The sequence below is a fragment of the Magallana gigas genome, chromosome 1 (genome assembly GCF_963853765.1).
Source record: "Magallana gigas chromosome 1, xbMagGiga1.1, whole genome shotgun sequence".
Taxonomy (NCBI): domain Eukaryota; kingdom Metazoa; phylum Mollusca; class Bivalvia; order Ostreida; family Ostreidae; genus Magallana; species Magallana gigas.
Window position 1 is genome coordinate 67,356,483 of NC_088853.1, and position 23,251 is coordinate 67,379,733.

A 23,251-nucleotide genomic window follows, 5' to 3' on the forward strand; every position below is an offset into this window, starting at 1 on the left:
TACTATATGGTCTTCCTTTTTCGTGCGACAAATGTACGCGTGTCTTGAGAACGGCAGAAATAATATAAGCGTCGTACGTCATTCGTACGGACGTCTTTTGTGTCTCACTACAGCTGCACGGACAAATTTTTCACATTGAATTAAGAATAACTGTTTTTCATAAGATATGTACTGAATGCTGTCTTCTGTAAAAAAAGTGAATATTAAAACGTCAAAAGAACTCGGAAAGCAAGCGTTTTTGGCATTGCTACTTTGGTACCTTAGACTTGCTACACTTGACGTAAAAATTAATCTTTCGTATCTGAAACCATGAAAAATTAAAAAATTCTCTGACATCAAGAAGAAATTAGCCACCAAAAAATATGTCGGGATTTATGTATAATTATTAAATGATTATTACCCTCACAAATGTCACATCTTTAAATGCTATTACATGTTTGTGCTGTTGTGTTTTAGTACCACTCCACGCCCCTTAAAATCAGAACCTTTGGCAAGCAAAGATGAACTTTTAATAGAAAGTAAATCTCTACAACGAATCCGTCTGCTTATACAAATGAGCTTTGTGATTTCATTCATTTTGAAAATCAAAGTCTAAATATTGGTATTCTGATTTTTAAATTATGAAAACACTATTGGAATAGTGTTTATGGTTATAATGTATAGTAATTTATATGTTCAAAATAGAGAGAGGACTCTGTTTGCGAACAAATATAATCACACTTTCGAAAATAAGTAGTATATTACTAATTTGACAGTTCTATAAAAAATATCCTATGATAACTTTGTCTAGTAGGATGTGTTTAGGTTTTGTATTTGTAGTTTTAGTTAAAAATATCGTTCTAAGCGGTAACATCATTTGTTGTCTCCTTAAGGCAAAAATGTTTATGTTTAAATCTTACCACACTTGCAAGTCCAAGTGATTGATATTTTTTTCTACAATTTACCTAAATATCCTTTTTTTGGTTCTGTTTGTCTTTTTCAGCTTCATGTTAGAAAAAACGTGGCCTTTTTAGGGTATTCAGTAAACGATTTGATTGCATTTTGGTGAATTCTAAGTTTGTTTCAGAGATGAAAAAAACCATGCAACTATGGTATTTATGGCTTTTTAAAAAAAATTATTTTGAACAAAATGACATGTTTAAAATCCTAATATGTTTTCTCGATGCTCTGTCTATATTTCTTTTTATTTTAAAAATCCATTACCTCGACAACAATTTGAGAAATGAACATCTTTTACTTTAGCTTTATGCATACTATACCGGGAAACGATGATGCAGATGATTCAGCAATATTCCTTTTATAAAGCCACATAACTTCTTATCTCCAACTTATAAACGTTACATATACGTTTTACATAAAAACACTGTACGAATTATGTAATAGTCTTGCGCCTACGGCTGAATGGAAATTAAAAGACGGACAAGGTCGTGCAAACTTAAACTGTATTCGCCCCAGTTAAATTAACCGAAGCATATGATATGACACAGATATGACAAACCGTATATCTCGCTATAACAATAAAGATGGGTGTATATCTTATATATAATCAATACTAATACATACAACGCCCATCAGTAAAAAAAAAATATAAATATCTTAACATGAAGGAAATCAACAAGTGTTTGTCTACTTTACTCTTAATATTTTCTCCTTTTATTCTCTAGATTTCATGACAGCTATGATATACTTTACTTTAATAACTTTTAGATATTCGTATATTCGTTACAACCGAGTTTACTATTACCATATATTTACATTTTCCAGTGTCTTTGTCTGTGATAACACTACGTATCGAAGTTGTAATATAAAACCCAAAACTTCAAATGACGCCAAATTGAGGCGCCAGCGGGGCTTGCTTATTTATATTTAAATATTTAATCGTACGATGGCTTAAAATTATATAAGTAATAAGGAATCATTCTTTGAATAATATGAGGTGATAATTTCGGTCGGGGCGTGATCAAATCAATCATAAAGCCCTTCGGGCTTTATTGGATTTGATCACGCCCTGACCAAAATGATCACCTCATAATACTCAAAGAATGATTCCTTATTCCTTATAACATTTCACAAAGGGGTTGGTGGGAAATTTTGTCTGGGCTCCCCGGACCTTCGTTCGCATTTGTTTATCTGTTGTTTATTGTGTCCAACAAAATAGAGAATGAAAACCGATATGCCATAAACATGCTTTTTTCGTATCTGGTATGTGAGGTGTTGTACATGTATTTATAAAAAATGCCGTTTTGAAATTTATATAATTACAAGTCTAGATACGATTCTTTTAAATGCCAATTTTGATGACATATGTGTATTCCATGGCAAACAAAAAAGTTCACTTCCAAGAATACGTAAGTTTTGTAAAAATTGTGTTTTTATATAAAATATTCTCTTGTTCCTCAAGTTGGAAGGCAATTCATTTTACGCATACGCAGGTTTGATTGTTTGGTAACAATAAAGTTATAGCCTTCCAATCATATTTCCATTAAGCTTTTGTTCTGGAGGGGGGGGGGGTGTTTTGATTTGGTTTTATGTTTTGTTTTTTAAACCCGTATGTTGCAAATGCTTGCTTTTTCTAAGTTCAAATGTCGGTGGTGAACTTAATTGTTCGGGAGGTGCGGTCCCGTTTTGTTTAAAATTACTAACGTAACCCTACTGAATGTTGGTTCCTGCACTCAGCTCGTAATAATACATTAAATGATATATTTTCCACAAGCAATATATTCTTCAAACATTGATAGTCTGGAATTAGACTGCCTTTATTTAAATCTGCCTGTCCGCTTGCATATGGACTCACAATTTTCAGGTGCATTTTATCTTGTTTGCAGAATAAATTTTTTAATTACATTTCAATGTACAAAACATTTTTTATTGACAAATATCAAAAATTAATTATAAAACTGAGCGTTTTTAATTTCCGCCAGGTTTGTTTCAACTTTATTGAGTTAAGCGTCTTTTAACATCAATTTCAACTTACTATAATGTAGAATCTCACTTTAATTAACCCATGATTAGTATTCATATGAAATATAATAACAAAACATCTCTCGTTATAATCCAATATATGCTCTTGCAACAAGATAATTGGTTTTTAATTGGCTATCTCTTTGATAGAGTATTTCAAAAAATGTCGTTCTTTAAGACCTTAGCTGGGTCACAGTATGAATAAGACGCCTCAAATGCAGACTGAAACATCTCCAGAGTGATATATCCATGATCAGAAATCAAACATGGAAACCACCTCCCGTTTGGTCCAATATGTCTTATTCCGATAAGGTCATTGAGTTTTGTTGTGGTTATTCCAAGTTTCTGCGTAATCATACCTATGTATTTATCATCAGCACGAAACCGAGGGATAAATGGCATAACTTTCTTGATTTTCTGAATGACGTCATTGCTGAAGAATATAGTGCATCCCGCAACGAAAGGAGGATAGCAATGAAACGGATACTCCTGTTTTGAAACATAATGTTTAAAGGGGTAGAAGCGCACTGGAACAGGTCGTTCAAACAAATATCCACCATAAAGATTCTCGATTTGCTCCTCCTCCACAGAATATAAGTACTTCAAAGCATTAGGAATGTTTACATACATATCGTCATCAACGAAAAGAGAATACTTCGCATTGCTACAGTATTCACTGATCCAACCAAACGCCATCTCCATTTTTAACGGGTTGTTCCAGTGGCGATCAATGAAGCTACCCTGAATGATGTCTTTATATTCCCGTGTTTCGTAAACCAGCCGATCTTGTGTTTCTCCGTTATATCCCAAGAGAAAAAATATTTTTCGATTTTTTGAGTTACTTTCGCGGCCCCATGTCTGGCGAATAGCTTGCCTTTTTATAAAGTTTTTCGTTGCTGACCTAACCAAGGTTAAAAGATATATTTCAGAGGCATTTCCACAGTTTGAATCACTAACTATAGTAAAGGAATAGGGATAGTTATTCCCGGGCTGTAATGTTATTTTGTCTAAATTGTCAAATTGCAAAGAGGAATAATCAAAATCACTTCCACATGAATAGATGAAAAATTGCTCATGTGTTGCATATCCAAAATAACACAATAGAATGATGAAGATTCCGAATAAGCTGGCTTTAAACCATGTTTCAAATCTTATAGTATTTTTCATTGCTAAAAAGTCCTATAACACTGCAATATGCATTCCAATATAAGGAAAGCATCCCCTTTACGTTCGGGGAACTCTCAATAGAAATACAACTGATTATCAAGAAAGGAAGCAGTTGTGTTTTTACTGCTACATATATGTGTGATGGGATAGATTATTGTAAGATATTACATGCTGAGCAAGATGTTGCGTATTTTTTACGACACTTAAGTATATAACACTTTTTTGTTTCCTTTCCTTATGAATAAATATAAATATATAAAGATTTTCAGTATTAAAACACAGCATGAAACCTTACTTGTTAAATAGCAAAGCTAGAAAAATGTTCATTTACTTGATTGATTTATTAATGACAATTTAGAAATAAAAAAAAGTGAGTTGCCGTTAATCTTAATTGAATTAATGCGAAATTCATTCCTGAAGACAGCTGTGTGTTTTTTTGTTTTTGTTTTTTGTTGCAAACATATGTTGTCTTCTCGTTAGTGTACTTAAGGATAAATAGAATTGAACAATATATTTGGAAAAATGAAAACATTCTTTAATTAAATTAAATATTGTTAAAATGGTTCCGGGTTTTATTGTCAAATATTAGAAATAACAAGCGCGATCAATTTTCATGATTTATCTATACATTTAGATTGATGAAACGTTCAAATACACGTATACCATCAAATGTGATCGTCACTAGTCTATCCAATTAACCTAACAGCCACCCAACAAACAAATGGTGTACTATAATCGTACATGAACTAGGAAGGAAAGAAAATACAAAAAGAAATCGATAAACCTGAATCCAAAAATGGATTCAATTTTTTTTACACAAATCAACAAATTATTGCTATAATGAAGAATGTCAGCGTAACAGAAATACATAAATTTGCCAATGTGTATCTTTATTCTAATGGCGTTTATAAGCTTATGAAGAAACAGGATTACGAAGTATTGTCAGTAAAATACTACCTTGATATTTTTACTTATTCCCGAATGTTAAAGGACCTATCGCATGTTTCTAAAGTATACGACATTTTACATTTTTTGGCTTCCTTGTGTATCTAATAATTACTCCTAACAGTTTGTAAACGGTATAAAAGCGGTAATTAGCCATAATATCAATTTAAATTATAGCCCCGATCGTTTAAAAACTCGTTAATTAGATAGCGTGTCACGTGGTACAGTGACGTCACATGCGACCTTCTTCGAACAGCTGATTGTAAACAAATTGTAGGATTACCATTTATTTTCTTTAAATTTTGACATTCATTCACCATTTAAGTTGTTTTTTTACATGCTGACTAAATTAAAAGAATCTTATTATTCAGTCGTACATGTTTGAGCCACTAGTACGGATAAAAAACGATGATATTGCCGAAAAAGCGACGATGAAGTCGGCAATGACGATCAAATTGATCGACGTGTAAACATTGTAAACACAACTTATTAAGGATTGTAGCTCAAATAAATCTGTTAAAGGTGTTTATTTATTAAAATCTACAACAGTCTTGGTTTTTGGCGTTCCTAACGACTCAGAATGTTCATTATTGTAAAACTGTGGTGCACAAGAAGTTTGTTTCTTCGACAATAACTGATCACAACTTTCTAAGGTTGTTTACTCTATATTACACTGGATTATAAAAGCAGGCAAGAACGTTTTCCTTAATTATTATTTATTTCTGTAAGATCCCATCTCCGTATTATTTTATCCATTTACGTATAAATGTATATCAACAAACTTTGTCTATTTCTCGCGTAAACAATCAATATCGACAACTCGATCCATGACTTCTCCCACAAAAAATAAAACTAACAGAAATCTCACCTACCGTACTAAAATTATGATTTCTGCAGAGGTGAGCTACATGTATGAATGAAGAAATCATGTATACAAAACCGATGCATACATGGACGTATAGTTTAACAATAAGAAAAAGAAAACAGCTAATGAAGCGAGGCGGTTTGCAAAATGGCGTCCCCTCTCGTTATTTTTCTCCGATGAACTTGCGTTTTGTACACAGGCCCTTGTGCATAAACTTCTATTTTTTTCTTTTTGAGAGATGAATACGATTTATTTATGAAACCATAATTACAAAAATGTACCATATAATTAATAATCTATGAATTGAATGTTTATTTATAAATCCTCTCGTCGACAGATAGACCCCTATTTGTCACAAGATTTCCGCTTACTTTTGTAAGGGAAACTTAAAAAAACAACAGTCCAAATCCCCATTTTCGGTGGCTAAATCACCCGCACGAGGCACAGAACACCATCATGTCCCGTTATCGGCAATTTAATAGGTGATAATTAGTTTAATTGTCGTTTAAATCTAATCCAATTACAAAGATGGCTAATAGCACCTTCTCGCTCGAGGTCGCATATGACGTCACACATCATGGCGGGTAGATCGAAAAGAAAATATGCATATCGCGACATTTGAATTTCATCGCTTTCAAACTCACGAATTAGGCAGAATATTTTATGAAAACGTTAATAAACTTGATTTACAATGAGTATAGAATGATTTTATTTAAAAAATTCCGAAAATTGAAAAACATGCGATATGTCCTTTAAATACTTTGAAAACATATTTTTAACGGCATTAGTTTTCCCAAAATTTAACTTACTATGAATAAAAACTTTAGAGTACGTATTTTTTCAAAGTGCATTGCAACAAATGGGTCACCTCAGGTGCTCATGACATGTTTTTTTTTTAATCTAAATAGATATTTAAGATAAGATTAGATTAGTTAAAAGGATTCTGTATAAACTATGTCATAACGCCGGGAATAGCCCTAACTTCTAACTACATGTGAAGTCAAAATGTGACAGTGATTATATACTGTCTTTCTTAAATATTCTTACACGTGTTAATTAATTCAATTTACAAGGAAACTAAATGATATAAATAAAAAGCCCCCCTGAACGTGTATCATTCACCAAATTTTCACTATTAGTTGTCTAGTTACTATAAAAAGTGAGTTTGTTTTATTGTAACTAGTAACGTACAAATCATATGAAATTCCGTCTGAAGAAAAATGTGGTAGACCAAAACAAATATTTTCATTATCTGGTTTGGGTTTAGCATTGCTATCGGTTTTAGTACTACAATGTACCATTTGCCTTTTTCGAGTGTCAAACAACACTGATACAATATGATATAATATGACGTTATCTGGTTTCTGTATATATTTAATAATTGATGCATGTTTTATCTATATCATGTACTTCCATTAACTATACTCAATGTTTATTTGAGAAATAAAGTACGAGTTTTCGTGAATGTTGCAGAATAACCTCCTCGGTCTCGAAATGTTGTTTTGAAATATAAAAGCCGAGGCGTTAGCCGAGGCTTTTATATTTCAAACAACATTTCGAGACCGAGGAGGTTATCCTGCAACATTCACGATAACAAGAACTTTATTTCTATTCTACTAACAGCTCAGTATTTCTACAGATCATTTCTCCTATAGAGAGACGATCTAGGTCATTTTGACAGCTGTTCCGTGTAACCCCAATGGTTTTGTGAGTAATGTTTACATGTGTATCGATCAAAAGAATCACATGCAGACGACATAATTTTTCTTTGGATTTTTAATATTCTTTACTTATTTATAAAATATCTTTGAATCATGATCCTAATATTTTAAGGGCAATTTAATACGATAATTACTACTACACGTTATATATTTTATGTAAAAACACGCAGTGAAAATGTGCTAGGGAGGTCCTAGGAACAGCCGTATTGATCTCTTAAAAATAAACATTTGAGGCAATACGCATCGTTTTGACTGGAACTAACACGTGAAATTGACATGGTTTTAAAACTTTTTACGGTTTGAAGTTGTACTTTCATGATCAGTGCGAGACAAATAGGTATTTCTGATCTGATAATTTACTGATGACGCTCGTGGTATATTGGAGAATAATGTCCGCGGCATCTCTTTGATCTCGGCAATAACTGTAGTAGAATTTTATTTACTTCCAGCGTTATTTTACCACAACTTATAAAGAAAATGGTAATGAATGTCTCACGCATACGTAAATACATGTAACTATAGTCTGTCTCAAGATATTTTTGCCGCATATTTCTTTAAATTATTCGATATTTATAAATACCTCTAGGTTCAGACGATGTTCATTCAATAATATGATAGCTTGTCGGGTATCAATATACGGCTAAAAATAAAAAGTCTACGGGGTTTTTCCATTGCCAAGGAGAAGAAGACGCCTGGATGATACCGTTGAAAAATTGCCCGAGGTGTCCCGAGTACTTCCAAATGCAGAAAAGACGTCAACATTCCCCATTATAATAATCTGAAAAAATGATAATGTGTGAATGAAGTTATCTTGTGATTTTTCCCTTTCATTAATTTTAATTGTTTTTCTGTCACAGGTATGTGTATTTTTATCAAAAATTGTTTAAATATGCAGCATAAATATCTTGGGAAAGACTATAGTTTTATTTTGGCCTGTCACTGCTTATTTCAGCCTGTAAACGAATATGTACCTATCTAGCCAAATACCTACCTACATGTACCTACCTACCTACCTACCTAGTCAATGTTGCACCCAGAGACAGGTAGAACAATGTTCAGGGATTTCCATTCTTCTTTGTTCTTGTCCATCTTTTTCACCTCTTCCCAAGTAAGATTGATGTTTTTAAGTTAACGCATAATCACCCTCTGGAAACACACCTCGTTATCACACTACAGAAAAAAAATATTTTTACTTAAATTGCCTTAATTTTATTTAATTTGAATAAACATGTTTTAACACATGCAGATGTAGATATATGTCCACAACACGTGGATTTTACTCAGTATCTATCACGCTTGCGAATTAGAATTATAATATATTTAACACGACTCACATGTTCTTTTCACCTACGTATATTTTTCGTACGTTCGTAAATGCACACAAAAGGAGACAAAGGGAGAATTTTTCCGTTTTGCTGATATACAAATCTGCGATATCCGTGACGTAATTTTTATACTAGCATTGTTATAAGCTTCTGAAATAACCAAAAAAATAATAGGTTTTAAATACGAACTTTCGTAAGTTCCTTTTTTGTGAAAAAGCTGTATAAAATGCTCTCGTTGAAGCAAAAAAAAAGTCATAATGGGTGTAACAATTAAGAATATTTAATTTGGTTTTATTAATATTCAAAGACATCAATTTTCGTTGTAAAAATGAACAAAAAAACCCCAAAGTTTCAAGGATATTTATATTCGTTTCGTAGCCAATGATCCTATCAATACAAACTGTTAGTAGAAATTGCACTTCAATGAACATTTATTTTCATGGATAAACTTAATCCACGAAAATTGGTATTCAACGAATATTGATGAAACCACAGTACAGTTTAGAGCTTCTAAAGTTGTTTAACAAAGATATTCCTATTAGTAAATCATACAAGTTAATTTGATATTACTCTAGTATGGCACCTCATATAAGGTCATACACATAAATGAGATTCAATATCTTATCTATGTCACTTTTGGTGTTGATAAGACCAATTCGACATGCTTCTCAGACGATTTGTCCAGCAAGGTACAGTGATCTATTAGAATAGCCATTTAAGAAATGCATATTGTCTAGTTTCAAAACTCCTGGATTGTGTACGGACTAGGTTTACCCAGAGGTGCGTAAAATTTCAACTGAGAGAACCAGACAACTAAAAATAGTCCATTATATTCCAACTATCGTATTGGTGTAATTGGGTTTAATCAAGATAACTAGGTCAGTCTTTCCACACATATAGGTAAACGTACTACAGAAGACAGTGACCTGTAAATGTCTATCAAAATTTTCGATGCATTTTAGCACTATTTCCAATTTATTTTATTTAAAATATTGCAAATAAATTAACGTTTTGAGAGTGGAAAATAGTATCTTTTTTTCATTTCATATATCAAAAAATGTTTGATTTTTTTCCTATAATATTTTGTTAACACTATAACACTATGCTAAACCATTAAAAAAGCATTCAGTGGGGATGTTTAAGAATAAAAGAATAAATATGAAATAATGTTATATTGTTTCAGTGCTAATATAATATAATAATATAATGATATACTGGTTTAGTAATAAACTGGCACAGCTTATCCCTTTAATCACTACCCTCTATGACCCCCTCCTCCCCCCCCCCCCCAAAAAAAAACGGCCTCTTTACCAGGCGCTTGGCACTTCACCTTCTACTTATTTCGTTACTCATTTCGTTTCAAGCAATATTCCAAGGTATAATAAGTCTTTGTCGCAATGTAAATTATCAAACGCGTTATTCCAAGCAATATTTCGCAACATTCTAAGGTATAATAGGCCTTTGTCGCAATGTAAAGTATCACAAATTTTAAATCCAAGTAAAAGGGTTTTTGCTTGGAGAAAGAAAACCCCTTTTAAGCAAGGGCGATTAGATTATATCCTCATTTCTGAAAATGTATCCAACATTGTTGAAAATTTTGTTATTAAACCAGGTTATAGGTCAGATCACTCAGCGGTCATTTTAGAGTTAAAATTCAATACATTTCAACGAGGCAGAGGGCTGTGGAAATTCAACAATTCTTTATTAATTGACAAAACTTACATTCAAAAAGTCAAAGACACAATACAACAAGTGCATAACCAATATAAAGGTACTTCCTCTGAATCCATTGAGGACCACAATTTCCTGGAAGTTCTGCTCATGGAAATTAGAGGTATCACCATTTCATATTCCTCTTTTAAGAAAAAACAAAGGGACAAGCAAGAGAGGTCCTTGTTAGAAGATATAGAAAAATTGGAATCAAATCCTCATGTTAATATTGATCTTGTTAGTGAACAAAAAATGGAACTAGAAAATCTTAGGGAAGAACAATTACAGGGACATGTTATAAGGTCACGTGCCAAATGGGTAGAAGAAGGGGAAAAACCTACTAAATATTTATGCAGCCTGGAATCTCGAAATTTTTTAAATAAAACTATTAAGAAGGTGGAGATGGATGAAAACAATACTATTTATGATCAGTCTGAAATTTTACAACAGGTAAAGATTTTTTACAAAAGTCTGTATACTTGTAGAGACTCTGAACACATTGATATAAATCTTACAGATGTATTAAATCCCCTACATTTTCAGAGGCTCGATAGAAAGACTTCGGATTCCCTTGAGGGTAACATCACAGAAAAAGAAATTTCCTTAGTTTTAAAAAATATGATAAATAACAAATCTCCAGGAAGCGATGGATTCACTGTTGAGTTCTTTAAATTTTTTTGGAGAGATCTAAAGTTGTACATTGTATCAGCTATAAATTGTATATTTAGCAAACAAGAGCTTCCCATTACTCAAAGGCTCGGAATTATATCCTGTTTACCCAAGGGTGATAAGCCAAGACAATTTTTAAAAAATTGGCGCCCAATTACCTTGCTAAATGTCATGAATAAACTTATCTCAGGGTGCATTAGTTATAGAATAAAATCTACCCTTGATTATCTTATTTCAGAAACACAGTCTGGTTTTATGAAAGGCAGATACATAGGTGAAAACACAAGGTTTGTATATGACCTTATGGCATATACAGGGTCATTAAAAATTCCTGGCTTACTTATTCTCATAGATTTTGAAAAGGCATTTGATTCTATTGCATGGGAGTTTATTTACAAAGTTTTGCATTTTTGGGGGTTTGGAAAAAATATAATCAGCTGGGTTAAGATCTTAAATACAAACTTTAAAGCAGCTATTTTGCAATGTGGACATCTGTCTGATCAATTTGACATACAGAGAGGTTGCAGACAAGGAGATCCGATTGCTCCATATTTATTTTTACTCTGTGCAGAGATTCTAGCCATACTTATCAAACAGAATACAGACATTAAGGGTATCATAGTTAATGGTAAAGAACACAAGATAACTCAATATGCAGATGATACAACACTGACACTTGATGGTTCACCAGAGTCTCTTTTTCATTCTCTAGATACATTAGAGTTTTTCTCAAAGTTTTCGGGATTAAAAATTAACAGCTCAAAAACCAAGGTGGTTTGGATAGGCTCGAGAAAGTTCTCAGATCAGGTTTTTCACCATACTCGATGGAAACTCAATTGGGGTAGTACAACTTTTAATCTGTTAGGGATAGAATTCTGTGTAGAGTTAGATAAAATTACTGAATTAAATTACAATATACAACTGCCAAAAATTCTTTCACTGATTCAACAATGGAACAGAAGGGTTCTAACTCCTGTTGGTAGAGAAACCGTGGCCAAGACTTTAATTTTGCCGAAATTAAATCATCTATTTATTTCACTACCCACACCTGATAAAGCATTTTTATCCTCATTGAATACAGCAATATTTAATTTTATATGGAAATCTAAAGGTGATAAAGTAAAAAGAAAGATAATTACTCAAGATTACACAAAAGGTGGTTTAAAAATGCTGGATGTCCATAATTTTGTTTCTTCTCTCAAATGCTCATGGATTAAAAGGTTAACTCTCAAACACAAACCATGGATGGATATTTTTTTTGCAATTAACGGCAAAGATGTTACTATGAATATGTTAGAGTTTGGGGATGATTTTATAAGAAAGATGATTAAACAAAATAATGTTTTTTGGCAAGATGTTTTTCAATCATGGCACCAGGTAGTGAACATGTTAAACAAACAGCCTGGTTATATTAAGAAAAATATTATCAATGTTCCAATATGGCACAACTCTTGTATTACAGTTGCCAATAAATCTTTCTTTATTAATGTATTGTACCAACATGGTGTAAAGTTAGTTGGAGATTTCTTATCTGCAAATGGAGCTTTTTTGACATACGATAATTTTTTACATATGATTAACTTGCCTGATATATATGTCATGCAATACAACAGTATTATTAGCGCTATTTCAAAGTTTTTAAAATCAGTGTTTGTTGAAAGAGTAAATATTGAAAAAAATTGTACTCCTTTTTTACCGATGTATTTTGAAGTGATTTTATTGAATGAAAAATGTACCAAGGCAATTTATAAAATTTTGAACTATACTGAAGTGGTTCCAACTGCAATATCAAGATGGAATAATGAATTACCACTTGAACAAAATTTGTGCATACAAGACTGTTTCAAAATATGTTTTATGACAACTAATGATACATCTGTTCAATGGCTACAATACAGAGTTCTACACAGAATTCTTCCTGTTAATTATTATTTTAAAAAAATCAAGATCGTTACAAATGATTGTTGTACTTTTTGTAAAGAAGAAATAGAAACAATACAACATGTATTCTTTAGTTGTACTAATGTTTTACCATTGTGGAATGATCTTAGTATGTCTATATATAGAAAAACAACAAAGAGGGTTGGATTCAATGTTATCAATATACTATCTGGAGAAAATTCTCTAAATGTAGACAATAAACCTGTGAACTTCATAATTTTATATACAAAACAATTCATATTTATATGTCTGAAGCAGAATAAGATTCCAAACTATGTTGATCTATTATATTATTTGAGTTTTAAATACAAGATAGAGAAATATGCATCGGTTCAAAAATTTCAACTTAGGAAATTTGAAAAATGTTGGTCACAGTGGGAAGATCTCTTTTGTTTATAATTGTATACCTATATTTTATAGAGGTGGAATTTGCTACGAATATTATTATTTCATTTATTATTTTTATTAGCCATTTAATATACAACCTCAGGTTCATTTACTTTTGATTTTTGAATGAGTGTATGAATGAAAGTGGTATGAAAGAGTAATTATAATATTTAAAAAAGAAGTTGACATCAGTTTAATATTAATTATGTATGTTTGAATTTGAAAAATGCAAATAAAAAAAAGAAGAAGTATCAAACATGTTATTCCAGGCATTATTCCAAGGTATATTAGGTCATTGTCGCAATGTAAAGTATCAAACGCGTTATTCCAAGCAATATTCCAAGGCTTATTAGGTCTTTGTCGCAATGTAAAGTATCGAACGCGTTACTCCAAGCAATATTCCAAGGTATATTAGGTCTTTGTCGCAATGTAAATTATCAAACGAGTTATTCAAAGCAATATTCCAAGGTATAATAGGTCTATGTCGCAATGTAAAGTATCAAACGCGTTTAGCTGGTTGTGCTTAAAATTTGACAGGACCACCGTGATCCGAAATTAACTTATTCCCAAAACACTTTAATGTTTTATTGTGTTATATTATTTTCAGTGAAATCAGTTTGCATTAAAATTGATGAATAATTAAGATTGTTGGATTTAAATTAAAAACAGCTGTACTATATTTTCAGATGTTACCAGATTAGCCTTCCTGCTGCTGACAGTATGCCTACTTTGTAATCGTTTTATTTTGTCATTTTAAATAAGCTGATTTCTCAAATACAAACATCAATGGATATCATCTTAGGCATACTTTGACGTCATTAGACGCCTGTAGAAAGCTATAGTCAAATACAAATTGAAAATTTTGCCATAACAGAATTAAAATAATATTGTAGTTTTAACCTCTTCTGCGACAATCTAAATCAGATAACATTATTATGTAATTGAATTAGCATCAAGTGTCACCTCCAGGCACCCAGCATCGGGGGGGGGGGGGGGGGGGGCGGCTGGCCTCCCCGCCCCCCCCCCCCCCCCCCCCACACACACACACTTTTTTGCGCAGCAAAGATTTTTCATAAATTCACATACAAAAAATTAAATTGAGATGGAGTCCCCCCACCACTTTTCTGTGACCATTGAAAAATTGAATTGAAAATAAAAAAATAAACAGTGAATTTGAAGTTAAAAGTGTACCTACTCACCCCCTCCCCCCACCACCATGGATTAGGATTTTTTAAATGTAACCTTTTTCTTTCTTTTTTCTTGTCAAGATTTTTTTGAATGAGTCTGGCCTCCGCTTTCAAAAATAATGCTACGTGCCTGACCTCCATTGCCAAATGTTGAGCTCGTCCTTCTATGTATAAATTACGACATATGTCGGTTGCAATCGGTGATCGAGACACCGACCAACAACCTCTATTCAAGTTTAAAATCAAAGATCATATATATTGAATCAATAAATGACAAACCACGCCAAACATTAACAATGAGTTTTGACCGTGTTTACAGGTTGCCATGGAGAGGAAACTTGCTATGTCTGCCGCCATGAGAGAGATTTCACTTCCTGTGCGCAGAACAAGACAGTGTGTCCCCACGGAGAGGTGAAAGAAGCCGATCAATCGTCACTTCCGGTTAAAAATGCAATGCAAAGATATTGAAGTTTGATTTCTTTTTTAATTCATTTTCCATAGCCAAAGCGGTTTATATTTCTGTTTTATTTACATTGCTTGACATAACATGCTAACCTAAACGGTCTTGCACAATGTTTGATTCATTTATTCAAAGTTGTACGGTATTATAACCCAATATTAGCTTTGAAAAGAGATGCCCTTCACACAGAAATATATTGCCTTATCCAATATCGCATAAGTCAACACACGAACGGTAAAGTATTTTTAAAAATTAAGAAAAAAAACAAATGTTGTACGAACATGACTGTATAAAGCAATATCTTTGTGATAACGAAGTTGTGTGTAAATTATTATCATTTATTGTAACGTTTTACAGGTATTAGGTACTCGATTTTTACGTTTCGAGAAGTAAAGCTTAACAAACTTGACCCCCGTACAGTTAGCAATAACAAACTCTACACCGTATACGACGATTTTTGGAATGTTTTAGACTTTGTGCACATCGTCCACAATCGATTCCTTATGAAAGAAAATAACGCGTATCACCGAAACAACATTAATAATTGTATATTCTTCAATTCCTAGGTTTGCTTTACTTCGGAGAGTTTTCATGGACACGGGGTATCAGAGTACAGTTCTGGCTGTATTTCAGAACAGGTTCGATTTTTACTTGTCCCCTATATTCTTAAACCTGCACATACCACAAACTCGCATTACTAAACGTGCAAATAGATTTTACACTTTCCGTAACTGGATCATTTCAAAACTTGCACGTTCCGACTCATGTGCCTTCCAAAACCGGTTTATTCCCTAACCTGCACATTCCACAATTATCATTTTTCAAAATCTGTGCAATTCGGATTGAAAGGAGACATGTGCATTCAGATCCTAATCCACACATTAAATTGACATGACTCTTCTACAGATTTGCAATACTATAAAAAACATTGACGGACGCACTACACACGCCCCTATACAGATTGGACACATTATTGGTCGAAAAAAGCGTGCCACTGACACGTGTTTCCATTGTTGTACAGCGGAGTCGACGTCTTCTGTACCCTGTAATGACCACCCATGTGCAGCCACCGGTATTGAAATATAAATTGTCGGCTTTTTTGTACAATAATAAGATAACACGTGTTTTTAAACGTAACTGCGGCTTTAAATTACCAACTGCCCGTAACCTTTTGTATCTAGGGTTAACCTTTGCTTTAAGTGTAAAGTAACCCTTTTGTTCTCAAACTGTGCAATTCAATAGATTTGTCTTTATTGGTACATAGGAATATTCACAATAACGCCCACTCCAACGACAACCACGCCTACAATAACGACCACGTCGACTACAACGACCACGCCCACAACGACTACGACCACGCCCACAACAACGACCAGGCCCACTACAACGACTACGCCCACAACAACGACCACCCCCACAAAAACGACACTGGCAGCAAGAAGTAATTTTTTTTTCTATATGAAAACCGTTCTTGTTTCGCAGACGACACTATTCACAAATGACTTAATGCATTGTTTAAAGTGTAAAATTGTCATCAACATTAAATTGCCAACATTTGTTTTAAAACGCTTTCATAATTATCAAGGCTTTTTTTACCTTTCAGATTCTTGCAATGTATGTAATGGGATGCCAATATATATTTGTGAAGCATATTACACTCCTATGACATGTAAAGCAGGAGAGCAATTTTGCATGAACATTCTTGTTAACCTTAAAGATGGCAGTCGGACGTTAGACCGAAAGTATGTATTATAAAGCTATGTTGATAGTCAGGAGCAATAAGTACAATGTACACAGATAATTTAGTACAAAACAATTGACAGTGTCAAATTTTGTATACAAGAAATTTTTGACTTGGTCAACATGTCCAGTACGGTACCAACAATGCATTGTAATAATTTATGGGAATTGCGATAAAAAATTAAGCAATAAGGAATCATTCGAGTGAAATTTTCTTAACTAGTTTTATCCAATTTTGCACATGTACAATGTAGTTGATATATATTTTAATCATCATTTATCCGACGCACTTCTTCTAGAAATACCAAATTTGGCTTTGTTGTTAGCTTGGTTAAGGGAATAATACATGTAACCATGTCATTTTTTAATAAATAAAGAAAAAAAAACCGAGAGAAAAGCTGTCAATGTGACATCATACTGGGTTTTCTTTTGTGTGAACAGTATCCATAATTCATTTGTGAACCCTGAAATGATAAATACTACCTATCCAGAGAATAAAGGTACTCTATATGCAGTATATTTGCCATATAATAACTAAGTTCAATAGCCGGTGATTTTTTTAAAAATTAGTAAAAATCAAAATCCTAGCAAAATGCATACTTCTGATATAGGTAAAATTAATCTGCAAAAGAACAACTTCTTATCTTGAAAACTGTAGGAGGAGCTATCCGTACAATAAGGGTACATAATAGGGGTACCCTATATGCAATTTTCGGCGAGAAATGACGAAGTTCCACAGCTAGGTTTTTTTTTCAGAAATATCAGAAATAAAAATCCTAGCAATTTGCACACCGCTGATATATGTACAATTGATCTGCTAAAGGACAACTTCCAATATTCTGCGAGAAAATGAAAGTTCCACATCTGGTATTTTTTTCATAAATCATCAGAAATCAAAATCCTAGCAATATGCACACCTCCGATATATGTACAGTTGATATGCCAAAAAAAAAACCAACTTCCTATCTTGTAAACTGTAGGAGTAGTTATCCCTACAATAAGGGTAACCTTTTGGCAGCCACCCGCCCGCCATTTTTACCATTTCAATAACCGGATTTTTCCGTTGGAAAACCCTGTTAATTAAACAGTGCAAATATCTACTTGAAAATTGCATAATGTCAAACCTTAAAATGAAAATGGAAGATAACACACTTTTTAAAAAAAAGGGGGCATGTTTACCATGCATTTATGGCAATCAAAAATAAACAAATTAAAAATAATTTTTTGTCGCTGAGGAAAATAATTAAAACTCTGAAAACAACAAGTAACAAAAGAAAAATAACACAAGAAAAAAAGGAATGATAATACATGTATGTGTATATAAAACAAACACCTTGTTTGTTTTACCCATTTACTTACTGCGATTGGCTCAGTGGAAGTTGGTTAATGCATGTATAACAGACTAGGGCGGAACACTTTCGAATAAATATATATAACCTCGGGCTCCTAGCGATGTTTATGTTGGGGCAGGTCCACGGAATGTAGTGCGTGATGGTGAGAGATACGTGTAGTTTCTTTCTGCCCAAACAGTCTCACCGTAAAACATATAACATGTATCCAGCAATGTATCCAGCAATTGTTTGATTAGATACGAACTCATTTTGATTTATTTTTATTATTTCGCATGATTGTGCAAACGTCGCTTGCGCCATAATGGTATCTCATTTTGCATTAATGCAATGTATCCACAAGACACCCAAATATTTAGTAGTAGCGCCTAGAGCTATCAAACGCAAAGACACTGAGATGTTAAAATAAAACATAAAGGAATCCGAAAACTATTCTTCAAACGATTTGGTGATTTATCACATATGAACACGAAACGTTTGACTGTGTCGAAAAATTCATTATTTATCACTACATTGACTAACTGACAACTTTGAGGGAAAACATAGATAGGTTTAAAAAATAACAGTTTTATCGCTGTTATTCATCACAGGGAAATCTGATTAAATCTCGGTATTTAAGGTCAGACGACACGTTTTTCAATGCTATATAACTTTTTATAGGAGTTTCTAATTGATTTAATAAAACTTTGACAATTTTTTTTTTTTTTTTGGGGGGGGGGGGGGGCAAATTGTAAGGTTATGTTGCAAAGAATTCGTGCGAGAAACTAGAGTATACAATTTTCATATAGGATCTATTTGAAATGACAAGTTTATCTCCAATCGTAGAAGAGCGCAGAAAGGGGCATAATCAATAATAATTTTTGAAACCAATTTTAGTCAAAATCTCGGTTCTCTACATCGGAACTCTTTATTACGAGGAGGTAATAAAATGATGCTAGAGGAATATGTCGTCTGACCTTAAATAATGCCATTATCTACATATATCGACACATTTGTATCTTACCAGATGTGTTACCGAAGAGGAATGCAAAAGGGAATGGTGGTACACCACTTCAGACAGACAGGAATGTACCTCCTACGACCCAAATTATATTTTTACTCAATACTTCACTTGTTCGTATTGCTGTACCGGACCTCTTTGCAACAGAAATGTTGTACCCGACTCCAGTACGCTTTATCAACCGCATTAGTTGGAATAATAAACCACAGTGCTGAACATGTTTGTTGTTGGTTTGTCTCTTGACTAATATTAACTCTTAGTATCTCTAAACCAATCTTTAAATAGCTGAAATTTATTTCCTGTTTTACCATATAAAATATATTCTTATCAAAATCCCAAATGCTTTCTTTATTATTATTTTTTTATCATTACCTCTCTAATTACTTAAACAAACTTTATTTCGCGACGACTTTATTTCGCGATTAACCAACAACTATCTAGAAAGAACTGAATTAAGTTCAATTCATAAAACGTTGCAGAGGATCAAACGCTTCATATCAGTTAACGGAAAGATAACTAAAAGGTCTAGAAATGTGACCGAGCGATGAAGAAATGGCATTTAGTCACCTTACAGTCTTGTTCTCGTTGACTGAATGTCAAAGTCCACTTTGTGTTGTATTGTAATGCATTAACTTATTTGCTCAATACACAACCCTACCGTTAGACAAGTAGCCGAAAAGTCGCTGGTTCAAACCCCGGCTGTAGACACTTAATGGTGTGTGCTGTGAACTTAGACAAGGAACTTTATCTACATTGTGTCAGTCCACCCAGCTGAAATTGGGTACCGGCTTATGCTGGGAGTTAACCTGCGATGGACCGGTGTCTCATCTAGGGGAAAGCTATGTCCACGGAAAACGGGGATAAGCAGCAGCCTTATGCGCCTAATGGCACAGAGATAGATTTAACGTGTTGACACTGACCTACTTTCTTCTGGTCTCAATGTGTCACGGCAGCATGGCCGTTTATTGAAGCCTTTAACACATGCATCACCATCCCCCAGGACCAGTTCTGTGATGTTAGTCTTCTAATTGAGATAATTTATCTAGGTCTTATATTTGAAAGGAAAAGAATACTTACGTTAGCATATTAAATGCTACCCTCTCGTATAAGCTTCAAAAATGTCATACAATCAGAAGATATCTTTCATTGGTGTTTTTTAACTGACTCACTAGTAATAGTGTTTGCACATACCAAATATAGCCTTATAGTTTCTATAACACAGCAGTTATAGAGTCTTAATTGAGACGACTTTTAATCTGATGTGGGTAGATAATAAACCGTCAAATCTTTATTTGGAAGCTTAGTTCAGTTCACTTCAGTTTAAATGCTAGGGACAGGTGTTAATTTAAAAGCATGTGATCAAGTTCAAAGCTTATTTCTGTTTTCATAAGCTTGCTGTTGTGTTAATCTGATTTTGTAATGCATGCAATGTATGTATTATATGTATTACTGTTCAATTGATTCTTCTCAACACTGTAATTTATGCAATTCAGAGAATAAAGAAACTGTCATTGTTATTGTCAAATTGTCATTGTTATTGATTTAGTAACTGACAAAAAATGGCTTATGTTTAATGTCCAGCGCGTACTGACAATTATTTTGTATATTATTTTTTGGAGTCTATTAAAAAAGGGTATTCTGGCATTATCACTATTTGGTGCATAAATTCTAACAAAACTTAATATCTCGTCATTTAATGTTACATTTACTAAAACTTTTCGTGCGTCTTCTGATTTATGTGTATTAAGTATTTGAGCATCTAGTTCTTTTCTAAAAAGTATAAAGACACCTCTACTGTAAGCTGAGTCTGAAAAAGCGTGTATCGATTTACCATTCATTAGTTAGTATCATATTTTTCGTTTAATTTTTCTATAAAATGTGTTTCCTGTAATAATAAAACATTAATCGTAATCAGTGAGGTGTTTCCCTTGACTGGTTTTCAAATCGCTGTGTTTTAATGTATATCGGTTTACTAGTGCGGTCGACCGCGACAGATGAACTCGTATTCTCTGACTGGGAATTTGTCATGCTTCAAAGAACACAGGTAAACGCAGCTAATGTTAGTTGACAGGTGAGTAATAACAAGTTTAGCTTTTTTTTTTTTAAAGCTAACCGTCTTTAGAACAAACCCTTAACAGCAATTAGTTATCAAAGACAGTTTAATTCTTTTATATAAATGTCACCTTCCCCTCGTAGCATGGCGAGTGGAACATTTTATGTCATGTGTCGTTTAAGCCTTCGTGTCTAAAATAGAGAACTGCGTGCATGAGCTTGTAAGTTGAGATCAACTATAGGGTAAAAGAGATCTTAGGTAGGGTCGTGGACTCGTATTATTTTTATAAAATCAAAGTTATCCCACTGCATTTATCTATCTAAGGTGCAAATAACTTTACCGATATTAGGCATACCGCATTAAGTTTTTTAATTTTGTATAAATATTTGAATAAACAATGCTAAAAGAAAAACAAGTATTTTCAACAGATATTATATAATGTTACTTTCAACCTGTTGGACCTGAAAACCAAAGGCTGAATTTCATTCATAGCAATGTTTCGTTTTCTCACTTTTTAAGATTTGAAGATTCCCTTGCACCGAACAGTATTTAAACCAATGAAATAAATGTAAATTTTCACATCATGTATTTTCTACCAATCACAAAGGAAGGGAAGTGAACAACCCGGAGACTGTAAATTATTTCAACTCTTTATACCGTCTGAAAAACCTCCTGGAAAAGTCCATCACAGAGACAAGACGCCTTTTTCCTGGGGAAAAAGTCAAAAAATCACGGAGCAAAAATCGACACGTCCGACCTGCTCAATGACACGTGACCACCATCAATGATATGATATACTTTACTTTAAGAACATTTAGATATTCGTATATTCGTTACAACCGAGTTTACTATTATCATATATTTACATTTTCCAGTGTCTTTGTCTGTGATAACACTACGTATCGATTTTGTAATATAAAACTCAAAACTTCAAATGACGCCAAATTGAGGCGCCAGCGGGGCTCGCATATTTATGTTTAAATATTTAATCGTACGATGGCTTAAAATTATATAAGTATAAGTAATAAGGAATCATTCTTTGAATAATATGAATATGAATATATACTCTAAGGGATTGCTTTGAAGAGGTGTTGGTGCCTCAGTTTTGAATAGAGAGAGCTCTGACTGGATTCTATCAAGTACACTTGGTGGTTTTTCTATGTTTGTAATGAATTTGTCTCCATACAAATCATCCATTGAATGTTTTTCCTCTTTGATAGGGGGTTCATCCTTAACTTCATCACAATTCACTGGTGGATTTAGATCAGGAGTTATATCCTCTGGAAAAAATCGGGAGTTTAGGAAGTTCCTGCTCTTCAGTCTTCTAAACTTTCACCTCAGTCACCTGTCGATAAGTGTATATTGTAATATTGATTAAGAATTAAGATTTGTATTTCACCTTAAATGCAAATTTTAAAGGAGTTATACTTGCCTTGTTCACATCAAATAAGAGTGCTTTCTTCTCTATGTCCTGAAATACATCCGGACGCTTCTCATTTGACAGATATGGCAGACTCTTGAACCTGGGGTCAAGAGCAGAGCTATTCAGCAGGACTGACTGAATGTATGGATCAATGTACCTGTAATGTGAAATTGTAAAATAAATAAAATATTAAAAAAGATAATTAAAAATGTGTAGTTATATAAAACTGTACAAAATAATAGATATCATATCATGATTCATGAATGTGAAATTTGTGTGGTAATTTTTTTTACCTTGTTGCTAGATCATTAATGATGGTTTCTTTCACAAGCTGTACTAGATTATTGT

The 23,251-nt window shown here is 33.1% G+C and overlaps 2 protein-coding genes across 2 annotated transcripts in view; both read left to right on the top strand.

Moving 5' to 3' along the window:
• The first annotated feature begins 9,619 nt into the window (after nt 1-9,619).
• LOC117686979 (uncharacterized) overlaps nt 9,620-23,251 on the top strand; it is a 30,242-nt gene continuing 16,610 nt past the window's right edge. The window contains exon 1 of the mRNA XM_066067139.1: nt 9,620-9,673. Coding sequence (XP_065923211.1) covers nt 9,646-9,673 — 28 coding nt within the window. The 5' untranslated portion in view covers nt 9,620-9,645. The remainder of the gene's footprint in view (nt 9,674-23,251) is intronic.
• LOC105319776 (uncharacterized) lies at nt 12,731-17,360 on the top strand. The gene is made up of 6 exons (XM_066078496.1): nt 12,731-12,740; nt 15,198-15,289; nt 15,905-15,976; nt 16,245-16,410; nt 16,603-16,779; nt 16,942-17,360. Exons 1-6 carry the CDS (start codon nt 12,731-12,733, stop codon nt 17,091-17,093), a joined length of 669 nt encoding a protein of 222 aa, XP_065934568.1. The 3' UTR covers nt 17,094-17,360.

What these genes read in the sequence shown, in the direction of transcription:
- LOC105319776 (XM_066078496.1), top strand. An exon ending in CTGGCTGTATTTCAGAACAG is followed by an intron (nt 15,977 to 16,244) that starts GTTCGATTTTTA and finishes ACTCTTCTACAG; the next exon opens with ATTTGCAATACTATAAAAAA. An exon ending in CCACCCATGTGCAGCCACCG is followed by an intron (nt 16,411 to 16,602) that starts GTATTGAAATAT and finishes ATTGGTACATAG; the next exon opens with GAATATTCACAATAACGCCC.